This window comes from Euleptes europaea, chromosome 1 (assembly GCF_029931775.1).
Source record: "Euleptes europaea isolate rEulEur1 chromosome 1, rEulEur1.hap1, whole genome shotgun sequence".
Lineage (NCBI taxonomy): Eukaryota > Metazoa > Chordata > Lepidosauria > Squamata > Sphaerodactylidae > Euleptes > Euleptes europaea.
Genome location: NC_079312.1, coordinates 131,106,424 through 131,132,991, shown reverse-complemented (window position 1 = coordinate 131,132,991; position 26,568 = coordinate 131,106,424). Strand labels below are relative to the sequence as shown.

General features: G+C 44.3%; 1 protein-coding gene across 1 annotated transcript in view; it reads right to left on the bottom strand.

Annotated features, from left to right (window-relative positions):
- Window positions 1-26,568, bottom strand: part of ABCC3 (ATP binding cassette subfamily C member 3) — a 100,236-nt gene that overhangs the window by 59,327 nt on the left and 14,341 nt on the right. Inside the window, exons 2-3 of the mRNA XM_056848510.1 lie at window positions 4,994-5,170; window positions 677-802 (exon numbers count right to left, since the gene is read on the bottom strand). Of these exons, the coding sequence (XP_056704488.1) occupies window positions 677-802; window positions 4,994-5,170 (303 nt within the window). The remainder of the gene's footprint in view (window positions 1-676; window positions 803-4,993; window positions 5,171-26,568) is intronic.

Below are 26,568 nucleotides of genomic sequence, written 5' to 3'. Positions count from 1 at the left end.
ACGTAGCACCTCTGGGCACCGAGGTGCCCACTGACACATTTCCTGGCACCCTTTGTGTTTTTAGAATGTGGGTGGGATCAGGTGTGGCTTCCAATTAGCTGTGCAGATTTTTAAAAAGTTGCTCCAGCAGCAGCTGCAATCACAGTATTGGCTTTATTCTCTCTCACTCACTGTTCTTTCCCAGTGTACTTTTAAAAATATATATATTCTTCTCCCACCCCGCCCCCCTGCACTGGGGTTCCTTCTCTGTGTTTATGTGTGGCTCTGCCTTCTATGGCATCCATTTTGCGGTTGCGCCCATCATCCAGTCAGAATTCCAAAGGTGCCCACAGGCTCAACAAGGCTGGAGACCCCCACTCTACTATCTGTCAAACATTGCACCCACATGTTTCTTCAAGGGGAGTGCAACTCCTCTATATCATACCCAGGTATTTGAAGCAGTTCTCCCACCCCATCACCCAATCCTTAATTGGATAATGAAAACCGTAAATTAGTTATCCACAATCCAATTAATTCCCTTTGCTCTCTCTACTAATTTTAATTAATCCCTGATGATTAGTGGAATGTCCATGTTTGGATTTCTGGAAACCTGTAATGCTTGGTATCGTCTTCACGTCATCATCTTTATTATCAACATTGCCCCATGCAATCAGTATCAACAGAAATCATTACCAACCATTGTAATGCCAACCAGTAAGGGTGTTACAAAATACACTGGCGGTGGGGTCCTGCTTTGAACGATGCCATGGAAGGAATAGAAGAGGTTGGCCCAGCAGACACACCAGAGTGCAAAAGCAAAGAACTGTAATTTTAAAAGAGAAAGAGAGAATCAATTAATTTCTTTCTAGATAACATGTTCAACAAACAGCTATATTTTGGCATGCTCTTCAAGCATCCTTGCAAATAATCCATAGAAGGCACTCACCTGCCTTCCTCATATACCTATATCTATTTGCTATGTCATATTAACGGCCAGGGAGAATCCCCTCTCTTCCGGTTTACAAAAAAATTTCTGCTTAGTCACCAAGAAGCAAATCTTACTCATTACAGGGTTACCAGGCAAGCAGCTATTTATAGGCATGCCTTAATGAACCATGATCCTCTGCAGAGATTGCACCATGTAAATTTCCAGACATGGGAGCAATGAGTATGCCTATAATGGCTAATTATAATTCAGGAAGAAGTGCAGACTTTGACAAATGAGGAGCTAATGTGCATTAAGTACACAAAAAACTGACTTGTAGGAAGGCCATTCACGCTGCAGAGAATGCTGAATTTAAGGCAACCCCTGGCTTTTCTTGTACTTGTTTTATGCTCACAGAAGCTGGGTCTGGCTGGTGACTTTGGCCATGACCTAATCAACATTAAGCACTTTCCAGTGTCATAAGCCGATTCATTTCAACTAAAGAGTTAGGCACAAGGAGGAGTCCACAGATGAGGGAACAGCCCATAGCTCAAGGCTAGAGCACATTTTTGCATGTATAAAGCACCACATTCAGATAAAAGGATCTCAAGTACAACCGGAAATGTTCTCTGTCTGAGACCTTGGAAGTTGCTGAGTAGTCAAGGCTAGAAGGACCTCACACAGGACCTCACTCATAGACGATATGCATATGTTCCACCTTGTCTCACAATGGCAGATCAGCATTGTGCCTGCCCAACCTAGCTTGGCATGTCCATTCTATGAATAATTTGTGCATTAGAGCCAACATGGCGCACAGGCCTACACATATAATGGGGGTAGAGGCATGATTCTAATCTCACTCCAGGCAGTGGGTCTGAACATCTACACAGAGCTTCTGTATGGCACCTAGCCCTATGCTCAAACATTTCTTCCTCTGAAACGATATGGTTTTGCAAAGTGCCTAGCTTTAACCACATCATGTCCTTTGGGGATCGCTAAAGGGGTTCATGAAAACTTCTTAAACAAGCTAAGAACTGATAGGCTTGTTTTGATATGGGGTGCTATCAAGCTCCTTTGAAAATCCATGGAGATTGGGCCATTGACTTCAACAGGAGGTGGACTGCATCCATGGCCTACTAGATCAGCCAGTGAATACATTTAGGTTGCTGCAACAAAGGAGGAGGGCAATAAAGCTCTTGGATAGTCAATTGACTGCCCTTTTCCTTGATGAAATATCAAAGTAACAATGAAACGTTTCCTGTTCCAGAGGAGCATCTATGTTATTTGCTTAGTAATTTAAGAGGCCACACATTGTTTATGCTAACAGGTTTACTGTGGCATAAACTTTCATGGCCCGTTTCAGCAGCGGCTTGAAGCATACATGTATCACCTGAGGATACATCACACACACAAAGTATATGGGTACAGAGAAAACGTTGTAAACAAGAAGCCACGAAATGCAAGTGATACAACCTGTGACATTGTTATGCAACACTCAAATGTATCTCAGTGACAGTTACTCAGTACAGGAGACTTCTTAAAAGTTATTTCCTCTCTTGTTTTGCTAGACTAAGAAAGCAATACTGATTTATTTATTTGCTTCATTTATTATCCTCCTTTCTCATTGAAAATCAAGGCAGACTACAGCGTTATAAAAGCCATGCAACGGGGCAGTTTGGGGGTGGGGTGCCAGATCCTGACCCTTTACAGTGTTCAATTAACACCTGCATCTGCCGTAAAGCGTCTGGGTGTCATCCTTGATGCCTCCTTATCTATGGAGTCTCAGGTCACAGCTATGGTAAGGCGGCAATTTTCCATCTCCGCTGGGCCCGGCAGCTGGTGCCTTACCTCTTCCGCCTGGATCTAGCCATGGTTATCCATACAACGGTCATCTGTAGGCTGGATTACTATAACCTGCTCTATGTAGGGCTGCCCTTGAGACTGATCCGAAGGCTCCAGCTGGTACAGAATACGCCAGCAAGGCTCCTTACTGGGGCCTTGCCCCGAGACCATATATAGCCAATGCTCCGACAACTGCACTGGCTCCAGCTGGACTATCAGATCAGGTTTAAGGTGTTGGTTTTGACCTTTAAAGCCTTACATGGTTTGGGACCCTTGTATCTGTGGGACCCACTCTCCTGGTACACCCCCCCCCCCAAAGAGAGTTGTACTCTGCTGATAACAACTTGTTGGTGGTCCCCGGCCCCAGGAATGTGCGGCTATCCTCGACCAGAGCCAGGGTTTTTTCGGCTCCAGCCTGGTGGAATGCTCTGCCTAGTAACATCAGGGCCCTTTGGGACCTGAAAGAGTTTGCAGGGCCTGTAAGACAGAGCTATTCCACTATACCTATAACTGAGGACAGCCGCAGTTGATATCAATGCTGGCCTCCCTACTCCTCTCCCCCCTTACTTTACAACTGATATTATGGGGGGGGGGCGGATAACCGACCCGGTTCGATCTGGTTTGCCTTGGTATCGGCACCTTCCGCACTATATTATATGGTGAGTACCTTTTAAATAATTTCAGGAATGGTTTTGTAGTTTGAAATATTTTATTGTTATATTTGTGGTTTTAGTGTTGTTACCCGACCTGAGCCCGGCTTTGGCCAGGACGGGCGGGCTAGAAATCTGAAAATAATAATAAAAATAAAGGCCAGTATAATAATACAAAGGAGAATGCAATAAAACTGAGTTACACAGTTAAAGAATGATGAAATAAAAGTAGTATAATTGCAGGTCTACTCAGAATCCTACTCAGGTCTATTCAATGGGGCTTACTCCCAGGAAAGTGTTCTTAGGATTGCACTGTTAAATAACCCAAAGAAATCATAGGGCTGGCGTGCTGATCAGTCAAATATTGTCAATTAACCACCTATGTCCAATGTGTAAGGTTGCCAGGTCCCTCTTCACCAGCGGTGGGAGATTTTTGGGTCGGAGCCTGAAAAGGGCGGGGTTTGGGGAGGGACTTCAATGCCATAGAGTTAAATTGCCAAAGTGGCCATTTTTCTCCAGGTGATCTGATCTCTATCGGCTGGAGATCAGTTGAATTAGCAGGAGATCTCCTGCTACTACCTGGCAGTTCAGAAGAAAAAGAGGCTCAGTGCTGTATAATAAGTTAAGCAAACCAAAAAAAGCACAAAAACAATGAAATACAAATTTGAATATATAATAAAGTAAATAAGTGAAGAACGTGAAAATACAAATATAAATATACAAACAAGCACAGACTGACAATATACGAAGAGCAAAATTTTCCCCAGTCAAGTAAATTTTAACAAGCAGTATTGATATCAGATACAATGTATCATATATGAAGGTAAGTAACACTCCAGACCAGAAGGTCTTAGATACTGATGAAATAACAATTTCCTTTTCTTTCTTTCAGAATGGAATTATTGGCTGACTTGGGAATAGCTTTGATGTTTATTCAAACCTCACAGGATGTCTGTTGTGGGGAGGGGGAGAGAAGGTGATGGTAAGCCAGTTTGAGTCTCCCTTAAGTGGTAGAGAAAGTCGGCATATAAAAACCAACTCTTCTTTTTCTAAAGCAGTCAGAGAACTAGAAACGTGGCTTTACCCAAATTACAGGAATCTTGGCTTGGCTTTAAGAAAAGAAAAAGTTCCTAGCCATCATGAAGGCAAGGACCAGCTTTCAAAATGTGAGTAGTCCCTGTTGAAGGCTCAATAAGGAAGCAGGTGATGGGGGAAACGTGGAGTAATTGGAAGCTTCTGCATTTTGCACAGTAATTGGATTTATTATTTATTTCACTTTTACCATAGTATTCTGCTCGCCTCCATTTTACCCTCACAACAACCCTTGTTGTTCTTAATCCCTACACCATGCTGGCTCAAGGAAGTTTTGCAAACAATCACAGCCAAGCAGATCCATAGCCTTTTAAACACAAGGCCCCTAACCAGCTTCTCTAGCCATTTCTTTTGTTTCTCTAGCCATTTCTCATTTGTCACAGAACTCTCCCCTTATTTGTAGCTTAATAATTCCAACAGGAGGTTTGTGTGCCTACTTTTATTGAAATAAAGTTGGAGAATTCACGGCTGTTTTCACAAGGTCTTAGTGAGCTGCATGTCTTACCGTTTTGAACCTGCTCAGCACAGAGAGAATAATATAGCCTCGTTTGTTGCGTTTTAGATACAGGAAGTAAAAAGGAAGGATGGCCCAAAGGTAGAAACTTGGGATCCACGCCAGGACAGTATTCTGGAAACATGGGGTTAGGTCTGGGCTGTCAGTGTACAGCGTAATGTTGGAATCCTGTAGGGGAAAACATGCAAAAGATTAGTGAGTACACCGGCTTCTAAAAGAGCTGCTCTAAAGCTCCATCACAAATCACAAAGAATCCAGCAGCTTCATGTGTTTTTCTAAGGGAAATGCAAGGGCAAACAGTGGAGCACGTACCGCTCTTTGATATTTCCCATAATGCAAGAGTCCCCAGCAGCAAACCCCATTGTCTAACTTACAATACACCCATTCATCCTTTCCAGACCAGCCTGATAACCTTCTGCCTTTTCATACCTCAGAGTGAAACTAGCTGGAGGGTGGGGGTGGGAGATCATTTGCAAGCAACTGGTACGGAAAAACTACTTAATAACTACTAACATGATGTCAACCTGGAGGCAGAGTAGCCTCAAAAATCTCTATGAATATTACAGGTCTTTGCTAAGCAGAGGGCTGAAGACCTAGGGAAATGAGCCTTATGGTACTCAACCTGCCTCCACATCATGAGAGGCTGTTTCTTTGATTCTGCCATAGATTCATATAAGTAATTTATTTATAAAATTTGTACCTCCTGTCCTTCTGACCCTTCAGGCATACCAAGGTGGCCAAAAGTTAAAATAAGCACAATAAACACACATCATAAAAGCAATTAAATCCAAAACTATAATGCATATTTAAAACTATTGACAAACATAGTTAAAACATGGGGCAGAAAAGAGGGATCATTGAGGGAATACCAGATGAAAAGAAAGAAGTCTTCACTTGCTGGCAGAAGTGATATAAGGGGACAGACAAATATGCCTGGGGAGAGTTCCATAGTTTTGGTGCCACAACCAAGAAGGCCCTGTCTCAGGATGGCACCCATCTAGCCTCAGGAAGTGGGGGCATCTAAAGCAAGGTCTCAGAAGATAACTGTAGTGGTCTGGTAGGTTTGTATGGGAGTCAGCCGTTCCTTCAGGTATGCTGGTCCCAAGCCATATAGGCATTTAAAGGTCAACATCAAGACCTTGAATTTGATCCAGAAACAAACTGGAAGCCACTGTAGGTGGACCAAGACTGGAGTCGCATGCTCCCTGCACCCCACTTCAATCAGCACCCTCATTGTAGCATCCCGTATCAACTAAAGCAGGGGTGGGGAACCTCAGGCCCGGGGGCCGTATGCGGCCCCCGAGGACATTTTTTGTGGCCCTCAGGAGCTCCGGGAATCCTGCCGCGGAGCTCGGGGGGGGGGGGAGTGCACGGAGACTGGGGCCCGGTTGCTTGGTGCTCCGTGCTCCGCCGGGTGTGTGTGTGTGGGCGGGGGAGGTGGGGTGGCTGAGGCCGGTCGCGCAGGCCGGCATGCGTGTGTGTGTGTGTGTGTGTGTGTGAGGCTTTTCTCTCTTCCTCCTTTTCTGTCACTCTTTCTCCTTTCTCTCCCTCTCTTCCTCCCTCTTTTTCTGTCTCTTTCTTTGTCTCCCTCTGTCCTTTTTTTTCTTTCCCTCCATCCTTTTCTTTCTTTCTCCCTCTCTCCATTTCTTTCTCCCTTTCTCTCTTTCTCCCTCCCTCCCTTTCTCTCTCTTTCTCCCTCCCTCCCTTTCCCTCTTTCTCTGTTTTCCTTCCTCCCTTCCTCCCTTGCCAATCGACTGTGGGCTGCACCCCACTGGCGCCTCGTTTTCTGGGGCCCACCGCTGGCTGCCCTTCCACCTGGGAGGGGGGAGTGGGGGCGCCCTGCAGGCCTTCTCTGGGTGGCCTCCCCTGGGGTTGCCAACCTCCAGGTGGTGGCTGGAGACCTGGCAACCCTAGCCTCTCCCCCCCACGGGAGATCTACACCTGGTATGGCCCCCGAAAGATGTTATAAATGTGCGAATGGCCCTTGGCAGGAAAAAGGTTCCCCACCCCTGAACTAAAGCTTCCAAACACTTTTCAAGGATAGTCCCTCACAGAGCACATTACACTAATCTAATCTAGATATTACCAGGGCATGGACCACAGGGGGAGAGCTTTTCTGCCCAGGAAAGACCACAGTTGGCTATCTGATCAAAGATGGTAAAAGGCACTCCTTACCACAGCTTCCACCTGCTTACCCAGGGCCTAGAGGACATACCTGTTTCTTCAAGGGGAGTGCAACCCCATCCAGAACAGGTGTGTCAGAAACACCAATCACAAATGCCAAACTCTCTCATCCCATTTATGTACAGAGACAGAGAAAACTGGGACTCAGAGAAATCTGTTTTTTTTTAAAGTATTTATTTGAAAAAAAAAGGAGTTAGCTTCAATAGCCAAGCCAACTCGCTCGTTGAGTGGTTGGTCTACTCTTTTATACCCTAAGCCACGCCCGCAATTTCCTCCTCCAGCCCCCACTTTGATAGGGGGAGGAGTTCACAGTCTTTCCCGGCCGTTCTATTGGATAAAACATACAACTTATATCATTTTACATCATCCCCATTCCACACCCCTTTGTTTCCATTGGTTATGCTTTATTACTGTTTATTGTCATTACTATCCTTGACTACACATCTGTTTGGCTGAGTTCAAGGTAATGTTTGGCAGACAGTCCATTTGATCAAAGAAAGTACATTTCATTTACCCTACAATACGTATATTAGTGAATGTTATACCCCCCCCCCCTTCATTCTACTTTTGTTTTGTGCCGGCTTCAGCCCTGACATTCTACTTTTGTTTTGTGCAGGCTTCAGCCCTGACATTTTCCTTGTTTTAATGTGTACCAGTAAACTCTAACAGATCTGGTTAAATTGCAAATTCAGCAAAGAATAACTTTGAGCCTGTTTGCAAAGGGTGGAAGCAGAGTCAGAGAACAGGAATTATTGATCCCTGATTTTCCTACAGGTGATACTTAAATCCCTGGTCAGAACGTCCGACCCCCAATAGCACTTCTGTCCTGCAAGGATTAAGTTTCAGTTTATTAGTCCACATATACCCCAAAACGTGCACGCACACATGTGCTTAATGCTAATGGCAGAGCCATGCTATTTAAAGTCTAATTCCTAGTAATATCTCTGCTTAGCTGTTCTTTTATGTTTTCCCTGCATCTTGGAAAATGCTGTCCATCTTTGAGCTGGAACTGAGGAGATACACCAGTAATTCCCAAACTCCATGCAAGGAGAAATAAAGTGAACAAATGCTCCTGTGCCCAAAGTACCCACTCACAGATGAGGCTGTATGTTGCATCTCTGCATGTTTGGTCATGCCCACTCCTAATCAGCCTTCACTGGGGACTAACAATTCTGTTGTGCCTCAGCTATGATCCAGCAGTTCGATCATTCCTGATAGGCAGGTTCAGCTTAATTAACCCCAGAAGAGACCGCCTACTGAATCTCTGCAGGAATTACTGCTCTTGGGTAGGCATGCCCAAATTAGATATTACTAATACCTAATTTACGAATGCCTAAATTGCTAATTCAGGTATGCCCAAATTGCTAATCCAGGTATGCCTAAATTAGTAATTAATGCAGCAATATAGGAGATTAGTTGCTCCAAGACAGGAAATCCTTACCCTCTCATACACACTCGAATAAACCTTTTCAGGTACAGCTGCAATGAGCCTGCAATTCTAAAAATGTACCTCAGCTATAGGCACCTTTTTGGTGCAATCCTGCACTGCCAGGGAGAATATATGAATAATACATATGAAATTCGGTTGGGAAGAGTGCAGTTATCCTCTGAGGCATGGTAGGTAGGAGTGAGCTTACCTGTCCCGCCTCATCCTTCAGTCCTGCTTTGTGGCCAGCAGACAGGAGACTATAGAAGCTTCAACAACAGGTCTCTTTATTGCCTCCAAAGGGGAGACTTACAAATGGAGAACACTAAATCACATAGACTGAGAGGCCGCAAAAAAAAACAAGATCTAAGCGAGGCCCCTCCAATACAGGGGTTGGGGGAAAAACTAGTTCTTGAGAGCTCAGTTAAAGGTATACACATCCATACCTCCATCACAGAGGGAAGCTGCCAGTGGAGAAACACCAGTAAAAGGTTGTATCAGCTGGGTAGCCATATCGGTCTGCGGCAGAAGAGCAACATTTGAGAACAATAGCACATTAAAGACGAGGGTTGCCAGGTCCCTCTTTGCCACTGGCGGCACGTTTTTGGGGCAGAGATTGAGGAGGGTGGGGTTTGGGGAGGGGAGGGACTTCAGTGCCATAGAATCCAATTGCCAAAGCGGCCATTTTCTCCAGGTGAACTGATTTCTATTGGCTGGAGATCAGTTGTAATATCAGGAGATCTCCAGCTAGTACCTGGTGGTTGGCAACCCTATTAAAGACCAACACAATTCCCAGGGTATAAGCTTTCAAACGCAAAGCTATCAGATGAAGGTACCTGGTGGTTGGCAACCCTATTAAAGACCAACACAATTCCCAGGGTATAAGCTTTCAAACGCAAAGCTATCAGATGAAGGGAGCTTTGACTCTTGAAAGCTTGTACTTGGAAATCTGGTTGGTCTTTAAAGTTCTACTAGACTCAAATCTTGCTCTACCAGTGAAAGATTAACCAACTCATATGCCCTGCCACTTCTTTACTCCTAAGTGGTTCCTCCCAAAGTAGCTTTTCAGGTTTCCTTTAAAAGGGGGGGGGGGCTACTGTGGTATTACTATGTGAATGTTGTGTGTGTACATTGTAGTCTGGTCCCAAACAAGTTAAGAGAGAAGCTAAATCTGCGTGCAAGAGAGACCTTGAAGTGCTCTTGTGGCTGAAAAAAAGAAATTATATCTTACTTCCACGCCCTCCAGGCAGGGGAAGGTGAAAGAAGCAAAAGCAGGGCAGGGATTGCCTGTAAGCCTCTTTCTTATCAAAGTATGGAATCCTAAACGGAACAACTGGCATAGGTTGGATCTGTCCTCTGCCACATTTCTGTCAACTTGGGAACTCCCATTTCCCACACTGTAAGGTTAGAAATACCCCTGTTTGCCTTCTTCTTGAATGTGTAGGAGGAGAGGCAAATTTATTATCTTACCCTAACCAGTTTCCTTAACATTCTCTGCATAATTAACAATGCTTACATAAGCTCTTCCACTGAGGTAATGTTTCCCAGTGTTGCACAAGGATAGCTTACATCAGTGATGGCGAACCTTTTAGAGACCGAGTGCCCAAACTGCAACCCAAAACCCACTTATTTATCGCAAAGTGCCATGCCAACACGGCAATTTAACCTGAATACTGAGGTTTTGGTTTAGAAAAAACAACTCATACATTAAACATCTTTTGTCTTAAAAGAAAAACACAATAACAAATCTATACAAAAAATAGCTAACACTATTAGTTAATACTAAAGAAATGGATATTCCCTGAATCAACAATCCTACGGCAGTGATTCTCAGCTGGGGTTCCTTTTGAATTTGCAGACCTTTTGGCCTGCTCTGAAAAAGGCATCTGAGTGCATTTCCTACCTTTGATTCACCTCCGCTGTACATGTGTTGGACCTATCTAGTCCAGCTCCTGTATCTCACAGTGGCCCACATCTATAATAAGGAGGTAGAACATACCCATCAGGGCTAGTAACCCGCGATGGACTTTTCCTGGGCCGATGGCGCGTGTGCCCACAGAGAGGGCTCTGAGTGCCCCCTCTGGCACATGTGCCATAGGTTCGCCACCACTGGCTTACATTCTCAAAATGTCCCTTCAACATGTAAGCTACCTGCAGAACTGTGCATAGTTTCGAGACCAAGTATGCTGTTGAAGTTAGCACGTCCAATTAAGGGCCTACTCAGACATTACCATAACTGTACTTGAGGAATGTGTAGAAGTCGTGCCTGTCTTGATCCCTCCCCTTTGCCTCTGCATCCTCTCAGTATTCAGACACATTTTGCTGTTTAATTGTTCCCCCGGTGTTTGGTACATCTGTGTGTGCAGAGCAAGGTGAAGGCAAGACACAACATTAATAGCTGAGTTCGGTTTATATTGATTGATCTATGACTTTGGTCCACAATACGTATATTTCACAATGGAAACAACATGGAGGCACTATGTATCACTACTTTTGTTCTGCCTACTGTGTGGGAGTGGCAGGTTAATTTTAAAAAAATAATAAATGAGGGATGCAGGTATTTCACATTGTTAAAATGAACTGGCATCTACGCAGTCATGTGTGTACAAGTACTTTCATTCAGTCATTTGAATAATTGTACGTAAATGTTTGGGTTAAAAAAAAGAATCAGCAATTTATGCTGTCCTCAAGATGCAATGGCGACCAATGTGATATACATTGCACCTTGTGGCCAAATGCTGAAACTCAATTCTACAACTACAGATTCAGAGAAAGGTAATGAGCATGCGCCACACTGAAAGAATGCCTGGGATAGCATCATGGCAGTGGTCTGCACACTGGACCTTTCCAGATGCACACTGGAGCAGGCATGAGAAGAATCATGCATGTGGCTGAAAGTGAACATGTTACTGATGTGCAATTTGAGGCACACATTACTTGGGAAAGCATGAGGAAATACTGGTATGTGGTTAGCATCCCCAGGAGACCTAGGTGTAAATCCTACTCATGAAGATCTCTGGGAGACTGTGTGTCAGGCTTTCTCTCAAAGTCTAATGGGTGTCACACAGGGTTGCCAGGCCCCTCTTTGCCACCAGCGGGAGGTTTTTGGGGTGGAACTTGAGGAGGGTGGGGTTTGGGAAGGGGAGGGACTTCAATGCCATAGAGTCCAAGTGGCCATTTTCTCCTGGTGATCTGATCTCTATTGGCTGGAGATCAGTTGTAATAGCAAGAGATCTCCAGCTAGTACCTGGAGGTTGGCAACCCTACACACAGTAGTTGTGAGGAAATCAGAGGTAGGAGAACTGTGTACATTATCCAGAGCTGCTTGGAGAAAAGGCAAGCTAAATAATTACAGTGTGAGAGTGCAGAAAAAGTACAAAAAAAATTATTAGACACTCAGTTGAACTTTCTTGGAAGCTCAGGTTTTCCACTGGAAAAAAGCAAGTTTCTAGCTCTTGTCAATCTGAATATATTACTGAAGGTGTTGCTGCATACGATTTCCAGTGGTCCTGGCACAGAGTTTCAGTGTCCTTCCAAGCTCACTGCTCCTCCCTAGGATTAACAAAACCAGAATTCATTATGCAAACTGACTTTTAAAATGCAGAACAGAGGTAAGACAGAAAGAAATACCATGTCAGAAAAGCCAGACTGTTTAACCTTACAAAATTTGCTTACAGCACATTTTATACAGGTTCCATGGCCCCAGCTTTTCTGGGAAGAGAAGTCAGATTGGCTGAGCACAGAATTTTAGCAGACTTGATTACTCCAACACTCCACTACTAGAACCTTTCTACATCAGGGAGGCCATACTTTAAAGCCAAAGTGCACGCCTTCCATGCCGAATATCATAGGTTTGATCCCGTGAATCTCCTGTTAAAAAGACTTTTCTCTGTCTGAGACCCTGGAGATCTGCTGCGTTGTAGCAGACAATCCTAAATTAGATGCATCAGTGCTCTGATCTAATATGTTTTTTCATATGGTAGCTTCAATGTGTGCCTTCCCTCTTCAGCACTAAAAAGCATTTTTAAACTTTTCAGCATTCCACAGCAGAAAGATTACTAAAACTTCTCTCTCCATTTGTCATAAAAGTAAAATGAAGTGACAGAAGCCGATTAAGAACATAAAAGGAATCACATGTCATGACAACCCATCTAACACATGCAACAGCTATGCATTTACAATGTATATGTGCCACCACAAACGCAAGAAGAGGCAACCTTTTAAGAATATTCCCAATGCTATTTGCTAAAAGAAAATGCTTTATTTATTCAAAAGGTTTCTACCTCAGGTCTCTGCTAAAACAGCACTCAAGTCAACTTACAAAATAAGGTTTTAAAAGACAGAATAAAATGCAGTACAAAAAGATGCAAAGGGAAGACAAATGGTAGCAGTGTGACAACTGTAAACCATAAAATAGCAAGAAACAGCAAAAAGCAGAATATCAGTGCAATGATGCAAGGAGTATCTCCCTCCCCTCCCAAGATAAGCAAAGAGATCGCTAGAAAGTCTCCAACAAAAGCAGTACAATCTTGAGAAAATACATACCCTTCTAAGGGCATTGAAGTCAAGGGGCTTAGAAGACTATGATTAGGACTGGACACTGTTAGACTGGTGGGGAGCATCTGAGCAGAAGGAACAGAATGACACTTGTTTTTCGGTTCAGCTACTTCCCATGTACCTTATGTAGCTTTCGAAGAGGAAAGACCCTCAGCACCTCTTTTCAAAGGCCATTGCAGTGGGAGCTGCCACTAAGATGGGATAACTCTAACCGAAGCCAAACCTACCTTCCAAAAGGTACCATCGAGAGGTGGCCTTGAGTTGCCCTAAGATGGTGAGTGGACAGAGAACAGGTCTTTCAAGTACGTTCCTGGGTTGTGAATGGCTATAAAAATCAGGGCCTTGAATTGTGCCTGGAAATAGGCAGCTAGGGCAAGTGTTGTAGATCTAATGTATTATTCCTATAGCACTGTGCCCCAGGTGGACGGTCGGCCCCTGCACTTTATATGGGCTGAAGCTTTCCTTCAAGGGCAGCCCCAGCACCATTAGCAGCTACATTACAATGGACCCTTGGCTGAAGAGGGGCTGCCTTTGAGTATGTTCAGAAGTTTTGGATGGTATGGAATGCAGCAACAAGAACGCAGACCAGTGTTTGCTACAGATAGCAAGGCTACACAGGCTGTCAATTGCTTTCTTCCAGTGTGCTGGTTATTCTCCTTAAAGCCCTAAATACTTTGGACCAGGAAAACAAAAAGAACCACCTGCTTTTTTATGGCTGCTTACCATTTCATGTGATGTTTGGAGGTCCTCGTCCAGGTTTCCTTGTTCCCTGAAGTAAGATCAGCAGTTATTAGACAGGCCCCTCTTAATCATGATGGACTGTGGATCGCTGTCCCCACATCTATACAACTTCCACTGACAATGCAATCCTAAACAGTGTTACATCCTTTAAAATTCACTTAAGTCAATAGAGTTAGAAAGGTGTAAGTGTACTTAGGATTGCACCATTTTTTCAGCATTTAAGATTTATGAGGTTAAGATTTATGGGGTTAAGATTTGCAGAGTTTCAGGCATTTTGCTCATTGTGCTTCACATGCAGGTTTTAATTGCTGTGTTTGTAAGTCTGTTAATTTTTCTTTTAATGAGTGTCCTGCTACTTACTTAAAGTTTTTAATGTTTGAATTATTTTAAATCTGACTATTTCACCTCTCTACCAAATAGTCTCTCAGGGTGGCTTACAAAATGTCTAAAATACAAACCAATAATGTTCTTCTGATAATCTGCCCTTGACCCATTACACTGTGGCTTCAGGATGGGTTTCAGGACAGAAGCAGCACTATTGGCTTTGGAGGATGATGTCTGGTTACCATTGGATAAGGTCAATCTGCCGCAGCTGATATTGCTAGACCAAAAAGCACTGTTTGATATAGTCAACCATGATGTTTTGATGAATCAACTGCAATCAATGTTTTGGGTAAAAGGGGCGGCCTTCCATCAGTTTCTTGTTAGCCAGAAGCAAACAGTTTCCACAGGAGAGGCAGAATCAGCTAGTTGGGTCCTGATGTCCTCTGGGAGCCCCAACGATCCATTTGATTCCGAGGGTAAACTAACGGAACCTTAATCCAGACAAAATATAGGTGATACCAGTTGGAAGGCAAAATGTTTGGCTGGTGTCAGTCTACCAGCCTCAGATGGCAATAAGGTTTCTTTAGTAGATCAAGTTAAGAGCTTGGTGGTCTCTTTAGACCCAGCCTTGTTGACTGATAAGCAGGTTGACCCTGTTACTAGAAGCACCGCCTTTCAATTTCATCTGGTTTGTAAACTGGCCCCTTATTCAGACTCTATAGCCCTAACCTCCAGATCAGACTACTAGAATGCACTCTATGCAGGGCTGCCTATGAAGACATCTTGAAAGCTTTAGTTGTTACAAAATGCAGCTGCAGAACTCTTGTTTGGCATCAGTTGCTTGAAACACAAACTCTAGTGTTGTGTCAACTGCACCAATTTAATTATTTGTTTCCAGACCCAAGTCAAAGTGCTGGTTATCATCTTTAAAATGCTTCATGGCTACAACCCTCAGATCTCTCATGCCACATCTCTGGGCATATTGTTGAATGTATTTCTTGTTTGATTTGTGAGTCTGCTCTGTATTTGTTGCCACAGTTACTTTTTATAAATAACTGGCACAGTTATTTGTATAATGCGAGTTACTCACCTAGGTTTGTCTGTTCAGCAGCAGGTCTGTTCTTCTGGATCAGCCTAACAGAACGGGTACAGAGGGTGCCTTCCCTTGCTGCATTCAGGGAGGTGGATACGATGGTTTTATTCCAGAGGTTGCTTGGTGGAGGTTAAACTGTTCAGGTAGATTTGGCTGCATTTTAAACTCTGTGCATTGGCTTTTAACTGTGTATATAAGTCTTTATTGTGTGTTGTTTTTAATTGTGTTTTAATTTTGTTTCGCATTTGTGCACTTTAATTCATTGTGGATTATTTTTAACTTGTTCCTGGGCACTTATGTTTCTGTGTCCTTGCAGCTTTTACTGCTTTGATAGCCGCCTTGAGTCTAAGGAAATAAGGTGGGATATACATATATTAATGTTTCTATTGATTATTTGATGCTGCTGAGTTTGCTGGTGTTTTTAAGGTCTGCTGGTTGTAGTCTCTTATATGTACATATGCATGCATGGGATATAAATGATTAAATAAATTCAAGATCCCAGCCCTGTCCACCATCATCTATGGCCACCCCACTCTAGGGAAGGGAAATTATTCAGCATCTTTCACTGCAAACTTTTGTGTGCAGGCCAATAGAAGAGACTGGAACCATCTCAATGCTGTTCCTCCAGGCCCACCTCACCATCCAGGTGCCTCAGCAGTATCGTATGGTCCACAGTATCAAAGGCTGCTGACAAATCTATCAACAAGAGAGATGCATTCCTTTTGCCCACCTGACGAGGGAGCGCATCCATAAGTGCCCCCAAAGCTGTCTCTGTCTAAGACATCAGACTTAAAAGGATTCAAGGGCATATGTCTCATCCAATCATTTCTTGAGAGCCAGCATAGTGTAGTGGTTAAGAGCGGTGGTTTGGATTGGTGGACTCTGATCTGGAGAACCGGGTATGATTCCCCACTCCTCCACATGAGCGGTGGACGCTGATCTGGTGAACCAGGTTGGTTTCTCCACTCCTTCACATTAAGCCAGCTTGGTGACCTTGGGCTAGTCCCAGTTCTCTCTGAACTCTCCCAGCCCCACCTACCTCACAGGATGTCTGTTGAGGGGAGGAGTAGGGAAGGTGATTGTAACCCAGTTTGATTCTTCCTTAAGTGGTAGAGAAAGTCAGCATATAAGAACTAACTCTTCTTCTTCTTGAGTAGCTATGCCACTACCAAAAAGGGAAGTTTTGAAACGTGTCTCTAATTGGCCAAGACTTACTTATCTAAAGAAGTCTTCTTGAATAAAGGACTCTCGTGCCTCTTTCAGGGGCTTTGGAAAAACCCCTTCCATCAAGAAAGAATCCATAAACCTCTGAATTAAAGGAAAGTCTGCCAGGTATCCATATCTTTTTAGGCCAGGTGCTCTGGAACACTGAATATTACATTTGCAACATGAACAATGTGAGGTGCATTCTGAAATATGATGTAAGAAATGGCTTCTGCCATGAAAAATCAGGGCCAAGTGCAGCAACTATTTTCCATGGTGAATAAGCTGCTAACTACAGAATTGCCTGTCAATAACAGCTGCTACTCTCTTGGCATCCTGAAAAATAATAGCAGCTTTGCTCTGGGCTGATAACAAGGTAATATTTTCCAGAAGCTCTCACACATCTCAGAGCAAGACCTGTTTGCGTTCCTCAAAAGAAGTTGTTTCTCCTACACACATGCTTCATTGATTTCTAAGTGCCAACTGCCTGACTCATTTCCTTTCTGATAGCTGTGCACACAAAGAACACGGTTCTAGGTCACCAGTAAGGACATTATCACTTCAGTGCTTGAAATTGCATTATAACACCCTTGGTTATCAACGGTGGGGGTGGCCGGTAACGAAGAGCCCTGTTGCTGCAAAAATAAACCCAAACATTTTATAAAATAATGTGTAAGTGCTGTACCATAAAGCAGGAGTTGACACCACAGTTATTTCTATTATTTTGAAACCAGAAGGTGTTTTTTTTTCCTCCAAATATCACGGAACTGAAAGCAACCTTAGCAGACTCCCCTTCCCACTCCCTAACAATGAGCACAAAGTTGGAAAACAAATTCCACCTTTGGGTAATCCCTCATAACTCCAACTGAAGGGCACACATCAGTACACAAACCCTGATCCAGCTCATGAAGGAAAAGAAACAAAGAATGAAAGCATACAGATACAGCTTAAAACTATTTTATGAGGGGGTTTTCCATAAAATGTAGGGGGGGGGCCAAGCCCCTGGGCATTCATATTGGGGAATGTTTGTGCAATGAACAATGAAATCAAGGAAATCATATTGGGTTATGTCCTATCACTCTGCTCAGCTGAGTTCAGAGCCTCAACTAATTTCTCACAAGCAGTTCTGCCTGCGAAAAGGATTGAATAAGCTTATGTAGGAAGCTCTATGTGCCAAGTTGTTGCCTCTTGCCACGTGATTTAGCTTCCACTGCATGGCTTGTCCCTGTATTATTGGTGAACATTCGTGGAAAGGTGCATCTTGCCACAGTCTGTGGAGACCAAATATGTTGGGGTCTTATCCATACACACTAGATCATACACATAATTCAAACTGCTACACAGAAACAGTTTTAAGCCACTGCCCAAATGTTCATGTCACAAGAACCACTTCCACATGTAATGTTACCTTAACGGCAGCTTTGTACTTTAGATGATATAGGGTGAAATAAAACCAACAGCAAATTCCCATTCACTGAAAGACATCAGGATTAGAATTTTTGGCCAGATAAAGCTGTAGTTACTGACAGTTAGTAATGTGTAACAACTGGGGGTCCTGGATGTGGATGTACATTTCCATCCAAGCCAAAAGAAGCATTCAGCCAATTCAACAGGGGCTCAGGTGAGGCACCACAATGCAGATCAGGATATGCTTCCAATGCACCATCCATACCCATATGTGTAGGATGCACAGAAAGCTGCTTACATGCGTATCTCTTGCTACTTCTATTTGATAAAGCTTACTGAGGAGTGGAGGCCGGCAGGCTTGGTAGGGCTTAAAGTGACATTATAGATAGACTATGAGGTCAAACACACACACACACACACAAACTGAGTACTGTGGAACTCTTAACACTTTTACTGCCCATCTCAGCCTCATGCTCAAAACAAGCCTTGCACCCTGTTTAACGGATTTTTCTGAATGACTGAAGGGTTGTAGGTCTGTATTAAATCTGAGATGGTTAGAACAGGGGAAGTTCCCCTTTCCATTCTTAATTGAGGAACATTCAAAACTGGTATGCAACAGGCGCTGTGTTTGTCATTCCCCTACCTTTTCCATCAAGCAGACATGCTTGCCAGCAATCAAGCAGCCTGCCTTGAGTTATGCTAAGCAAACTATAGGCAAGAAGCCTCAATACTACTGGGATCATCAGCCCACCTGGCAGGGGGTGGATACAGACAGACGACAGCGTGGCTTTATCTTGCCAACACTGCAACCAGGGTCTGGAAGGGGAAGAGGTTTTGCCAATTCCATAATCAAAAGCCGCACAGCACTGACAGTGACTAAAGGCAAGCGGCTGGTAGGTCTTTTCATTTCAGTTTCAAGCACTGATATTAATTTTAAAAAACTGCTCTAAAACTTGGGAGAACATTTCAAAGTGTACAATTTCAGCCACAATTTGGTGGCAAGCTGTTACATGGAGTTACGCAGGTCTCTGTGTTTATCAGCTTTAAAAAAAACAAAAAAAAAACCCTGCACCAATATTGCTAGTATTTTCTGCCAAGAAAAGCTAGGTCTTACAACCCTTACAAATTATGCAAACCAAGTAGTTTTGCATGGATCTCATTAGTTTGCATAGCTGATCTTACAATTTTACTAAACTTAACAGAAATGTGGGTGTCTTGTGCCAGCCACAAAAGCATCAAATCCAGGACATCCACAAACAAGGCAGGAGGTTCTACATATCTGAGATCTTTCCATACGTGCAGAACACATGCCTTGGCAAACTAACCAAGAAAAAGAAACCCAAAAACTTGCTGATAAGGACACAACTCAAGACGGAATGGTCACAGCTGAGACACCAGACGAAGATGCATCCACCCTCTTAAGGGATCAATGGCCACATCCGCAGAAGAGAACAGGCAGTTCCAATGGGGATGGGGGCAGAGGAATCCCTGAAGGTTAGCTACTCAGCAGCAGCAGTAGTGGAAAGTGACACTGGTGGAGGATCTTTCGTAGACAACGGCAGTGCCACTACGGCTAACCCTGGTTAGTACTGCGCAGAAGAAGGCACTGGTAAACCACTTCTGACCAACTTTTACCTTGAAAACCCTATGATGAGACAATCCAAAATGAAAAAAGATAGTGCTGGAAGATGGGACCCCCAGGTCAGATGGCACTCAATCTGCTACTGGGGTAGAGCAGAGGACAAGTACGAGTAGTGCTGTTCTTGATGATGCGATTGGACTAAAGCCCAAAGGACGTTCAGTAGTTGACATGAATAGATGCAAAAGGAAAGTCCAAAGCTGTTCAACGCATATAATAAGAACATAAAAGAGGAAGACCCAACAAGAGATGGATTGACTCAATAAAGGAAGCCATAGCTTTCAATTTGCAAGATCTGAGCAAGGCTGTCAAAGATAGGACATTTTGGAGGACTTTCATTCATAGGGTCGCCATGAGTCGGAAGCGTGGAGTTGCGAGGTCACGAAAACCTTAGCCCCAACTACTAAATATCCTATTTTGCCAGGGTTGCCAACTCTGGATTGAAAAAATAATGACTATGGGGGGTGGAGCCTGGGGGAAGATGGGGGTTGGGGGGGGGCGCCCTCAGTATAGTATTATGCCATAGAGTTCAAAGTAGCCATTTTCTCCAGGGGAACTGATCTCTGTCATCAGGACATCAGTTTTAATTCTGGGAGATCTCCAGACCCCACTTGGGGTTTGGCAATCCTAGCCATCCTGCTATCATTGGCAATCACCCCCACATTTTAAGGCCCATCTTTGCAGACAAAAGTACCAGATGTTTTCTTTTTTTTAAAGCAAGTAGAGAGAAGGCTAAATTTTGTGGCTTATTTATACATGCACAGGGGGATTTTCTGAACACTCAATTCTGATTTTCTTCGCAGTCGATCCCCAAGCACTGGAATCGGTTTGGGCATGGTTCTTCTGCATGTCGGCCCTCCCTTTGCATTTTCACAGTTGTGGAGTCAGTTTATTTTCTTCTTTAGTGCCTTCAATAACAGCTTAGTTGGAAGACAAGTGTGAGCCCATGGCACAGCCCTGAGACCAGGTAGAGGTGCCTGAACCTGAACCAGGTAGAGGTGTGACTAAATAGTCTGGCAGGGCAGGAAGAAGGGAAGCTCCTGCTAGCTGGCTGTTTGTCGACTTCAATCCTAATTTGGTCTGATTGGGGCACACAAAGTGATACTCCCATATAGCCTTTTAAAGAAACATTAGCAATATTGTTACATGGAATGAACTATCACATTCATATGGAGTAACATCACGGAGTTCCTATCATCATAATATCATATTACCAAAGTGTTTCAGAACTTTTAAAAAATTCATTCTGTCATAGGAGACGTTTGGCAACCCAGCTCTGAAGTATTTTATGTTCTTCTCTGTTGTGATTTAATGACCAATAAACTGATTGCTTTGGACGCTGACTCACAGAGCAACTCTGCTTTCGACCCCCAACACCAATGACAAGTCAGTTAAACTGCACTTTGTAAAGGAAAAAGCATCACCTCCAAAACGTTTAGCCTACAAAGATCCTGCAGAAAAGACCCCAGTGCACACTGTTGCATCTCAATAGCATTCTTCAGCAGTGGTACTTTACTGCAGGATGCCTCTAAATTCAAGCAGTTTTGCAGCACTTGGATCCAGCACACACAGAAATGTTGTCAGGCAATAGGTGGTTGCTGTACCGCTACTCCTCACAAAAATTCCCCATAAAACCCATCCCCATAGGTCTTCTTAGAGGTACATCCCCTGCATCAAAGTTCCTGCTTTTCATATATACATTTGAAGAAGCGAGCTCTGACTCACAAAATGTTATGCTGGAATAAATGTTGTTTGTCTTTAAGGTGCCAAGTTGTTTTATCCTACTTGTCACTGCAATTTTCATTCTTGAGACTATTTTCAGGCTGATTAATTGCTTCATGTTTCTTCTGGGCTGGCCAGTTTTCTCCTGGCACTCATGAATTAATGGCTAATTAATTAATAATCTTGCTCCCTTGGGAGGAGTTAGAGGCTTTAAGTATTGGAGGGTTTTTTTCTTTATAAACAGCCAAAGTCACTGCTCATAATCTTTTTTAGTTTCTTGTTTATAACCGTAATATCACTATTACAAAATAATGATCATTTAAAAAACCATAGAGAGCGGTGGTTTTTGGCAACCTACAAAATATACAAAACAGTATTTCAGCTCCCCTCAAGGGAACACAAGATGATCATCTAGAATTGATTCATGAATGCAAAGAAATCCCATGCAGCCTGCAGGAGAACAGGAAGTAAGTTTGAAGGAGAAGGAAAGACTGAAAGTTTAAAGTGACAGTAACCCCCTGCAAGCCTCAATTGTGGTTTGACTGGCCGCATGGGCCAGCCTGGCGCTGCAACTGCATTTTGAGGCCTGGGGAAAAACGTGTGAAAACAACACAGAAAATACTGGAAAGCAGTGGGTTGGCTTATCTGGGTGGTCCATACAAACTGAGCGAATCATCATGGCAATTAAAAAATGAATGGGTAATATAGAATCAAGCTATACTGCATAACTTTCTACCCTAGAGCCTTCCGAAGACTCATGCAATAAACCAGGGATGTGTCAGGGCCAAACCACATGTTAACCAAGATATCCAATCATGGATCTCCCAATATTTTCTTTAATCCTGAATAGCAGCTGGGAGATGGGGCAAATTGGATCAGGCTGTGAGGCAGTGGTGGTTTTTAGCCCTACAACATACAATTTCTCTGACAGAAATGCTATTAGCTCACAGGGGGTGGGTGGGAAAGCTATATATTAAATGGTTTCTCCCCCATCCCAGGCCAGCAGCAGCTTTGATGAAAGCTTTTTGGGGGTCAGGATGGAACAGAATGGTTATCTCTCTCCTCCTCCAGTTCTGATCCCATTTGGCCTTCTCCCACAGCTGAGTTTTAAACAAAATTTTGGAAAATGTTTGCTTCTGCTCTTCCAATACCACTGCTTTGGTGTCACTGTAGCTGAAGGAGCAGGGATTTGCATAGGTTTCTGCCAGTCAGCTTCTTACTACATCAGTCTAATTCTTATACAGGTAATAGTGTCAAGATGAAGTAATGATAAACACTCCTCCCCACAAGGCAAGACATCTAGGAATAATTCAGAGATAGGGTTGCTACCGGGCTAAACTTCCACCAGCATGACTGGTTTTTCTCCCTTCTGGTGAAAAGTTTTTAAACTATAACATAGGGAATAGAAGACGGGACAGTTTTTAACTGCTTAGTGTCTTTTAAGGCAAAGGAATGTATTGGGATGTGTCTTTAAGACCACTATAGCATAGTGCTGGCAGCTAATTTTAATTTTCAGGCCAGACTTTTCCAAGCCTCGAATGCAGCTCTCTTTGGCTGCCTTTTCTCCTTTCCTTTCCTGCATCTCCTTAACCAGAAACAGACTGTGCACCTGAGATGCATTAGTATTTTCTGTTGGTTCTACCCCTTGACCACGTGGCTCCGCCTCTTGATCCCCCACTGTGCAAGTCTAAGAATGCTTACAATAGAAAAGGGGTCCCCAATGTTTCTGAGCCTGTGGGCACCTTTGGAATTCTTATAGAGTGTGGTGCTCCTGCTGCTAATCTGAGCAGTGTCAGAGGACAGGACAGCGAGGACAAGAGGTTGCCTGCCATAGCGGGCCACTGGGCCACCCTAACCCATCCAGTGGTCAGCCACATGCTTCTGGGAAGCCCACAAGCCAAACATGAGCAGGTTTAAACATTTCTGCCACTTCTCCATGAAAACGGGTTCACTGTTCAGACTTTTTGTTCATTCAGTAAAATATCTGCAGGGTCTTCATTACACATATTTGTATGTAGTTTGCTACACAGAAATCAAGTTCTGACACTGGGACTCTGCCTTGTGAACATCACAGACTGTGTGTGTTCAGGTCTCAGAAAGTTTTCAAGTACAATTAATAAATAAGGGTAAGTAATATTGTCGAAGGCTTTCACGGTCAGAGTTCATCGGTTCTTGTAGGTTATCCGGGTTGTGTGACCGTGGTCTTGGTATTTTCTTTCCTGACGTTTCGCCAGCAGCTGTGGCAGGCATCTTCAGAGGAGTAACACTGAAGGACAGTGTCTCTTCACTTAACAGTGATCTTATTTATTGATAAAAAATTAAATTGTAAGTCCCTGCCATTTCCCCCTCCCCGTCCGGAGTCCTCGTCTGGAGGCCTGGTCTACCGCCATAAAAGCCTATTGGTAGACCTGGCCTCCAGCTGAGTCCCATTGGGAGGCCAGGTGTACCCATTGGCTTTCTTGGCAGTAGACCTGGCCTCCGGAGGCCCATAGAAGCCAATTGGTAGACCTGGCCTCTGAAGGGGGACTTTTTCCCCTCCTCGGAGTCCAGGTCTACCGCCAAGAAAGCCAGTGGGTAGACATGGCCTCTGAGGAGGGAAAAAAGTAAGTAAAGTATCCATAAAATTAAATCATGACGATGACTGACAAACACTTAATGTGAACAATGTGAGCAAACTTTTCTCTAGATTCACAGACATAGTAAACACATGAGAACATAAGAAAGGCTGTGATGGATCAGACCAAGGCCCTTCAAGTCCAGCAGTCTGTTCCCACAGTGGCCAACCAGGTGCCTCCAGGAAGCCCACCAGAAAGACCAGTGCAGCATCATTGTCCTGCCTGCGTTACATAGCACCTGATATAATAGGCCTGCTCCTCTGATCCTGGAGAGAATAGGCATGCATCATGACTAGTATCCATTCTGATTAGTAGCCATGGATAGCCCTCTCCTCCATGAACAGGTCCACTCCCCTCTTAAAGTCCTCCAAGTTGGCAGCCATCACCACCTCCTGGGGCAGGGAGTCCCACCATTTAACCATGCGTTATGTGAAGAAATATTTCCTTTTATCAGTTTTGAATCTCCTACCCTCCAGCTTCAACAGACGTCCCCAAGTTGTACCATTACGTGTGTCCCAGGTCGGGGGGCCCACCCCACTCCCCGGGGCTTTCCCGCCACCCTCCACTTACCAGACAAGCCCCTGCTGGCTCCAAAGTGTGCCTCTTCCCTATAGGGACCCACAGGCCCAGAAGACGACGGGGGAACGTAGTCGGCGCCGCAGAAGACAGGGCACCGCAGCCCAGCGCCACTGCCGGGGATGCGCTGCCAAAAGGAAGCCCGCCCAACAGCTGATAGGTGGGCGGGGCGAGCCAGGAACAACCAAGCCGCCGCCCAGCAATCGCGCGGCTAGAGGGGAGGCTTTAGCCTCCCAACCACTGAGGGCAACGAAAAGGGGGACCCAGCCATTCTCCATGGTGGCGGGGGGGAAGACAGAGCGCCCGCTCGCCTGCTCTCTCGCACTCGCTCTCTCTCTCTCTCAGGCGCGCCGGCTCCGCAGCCCGGCTGCCGGCATGAGCAGGCGCGAGAGCAGGGGCTCCAAACCAAATCCGGAGAGCTGCACTCAACGGGCCAAAGAGCCGCATGCGGCTCGTGAGCCGCAGTTTGCCGACCCCTGGAATAGGCCAATATTACACTAGCCCAAACCACTCCTAGATTCAAATCCATCGCAAATCCATGGCAATGCAGAAACTCAAAAGTAATGGCAACTCAGGATGCAATGCATTCACAGTTACAACAATTCACCTTATCCTCACGGCTGCTTATGTTTACACACACACACAAAATTATTTTTCTTTATTGTCCCCCAACTACATGCAAGTATCAGCAGCAGTGGAAATAAGGTACATGATAATGATCCATGAATCCGTTACAGAATGTAAGGTTTCAAAGTCACCCAGAAACATATATGAATAACTGCCAGCAACACATCACATTTTGCATTCTCTACCACAGAATTATAGAATTCCATACCCCTGCTGACTGACCTTCTCCACTCCAGGCACAATTTACTTTAACTTTACATCAATATATTTATTAGAATCGGTGGGAGGTGCATATAACTACTGTCAACTGCAGAGATTTTAGGTCCCTGATCTCCAGAGTGCATATTGCTTCATTTGCTATAAAATAGGATCACGCTGAGAAGTAGCAGAGAGAAGAAGCAATAAAGTAGGGCTATATAGATCAGCACTGAGACATAATACTACTGCACTATCAAGAGAGATAAAAACAATCAGGCCATTATTATCTATATTAACGTTTAGCATGCTTTTGAACCAGACTGTCACCATCAAGGCAGCATACAACAAATTGATGCACTAACATATACATAACAAAAAGCCAAGTAAATAGCATCAAGACCTTACTAAAAGCACAAAGGCGTAAACAACGACGGACTGGATTCTGCTGAAAAGATTGTGTGTGTGTGTGGGGGTATTTTTTGCCAATTCCCCCCTCCCATGGAAGCCATCCAACTAGGTTTAGAAAATTCCTGGCGATTTGGGGGTGACGCCTGGGGAGGGCAGGGTTTGAGGAGGAGAGGGACCTCAGCAGGGTATAGTACCACAGAGTCCCCCCTCAAAGCAGCCATTTTCTTCAGCGGAACTGATCTTTGTTGTCTGGAGATCAGTTGTAATTCCAGGAGCACTCCAGGCCCCACCAGGAGGTTGGCAACCCTGCCTCCAACCCCTCCCATTGCTCCGGGGGAGGGGCCCCCGTCTTCCAGGAGCAGCAGAGGATTTTAGTCTGCAGTGGGAGTTGTGTAAGCTCCACTTCCATGCATAAAAGCCCTTCCATGCACAGAAGTTGTACAGAGATCCAACCCAATATCAACGTCAGCATTAACAGGCTCACCTCCCACACATATCACTATAAGGTCTTTGACCTTGCCAAGAAGGCCTGCAGGAATAGTGCTACTCTCCACTAGTCTTTAAGATGCACCATTCCCGACATCTAAGCTAGAGACTAATCTGAGTGTGTTTACTCATGGTTCATCAGGGGTTACACTAGCTCCCCCCTCCTCAATCCTTATGTGCTATTCCCATGTCATACGGACAGCAAGACATTCAATGTTATCTCCTTTAGTGATAATCTAGGGAAGTAGAAGTGGTCATTTTTGCGCACAGAAATCTAGCACCCTGGGTAAAATAGCACTAAAAATCTAGTCATTACCAGCACATCTAGTTTGCTGGGTAGGTTGGCTGCGTGGTGTAGTG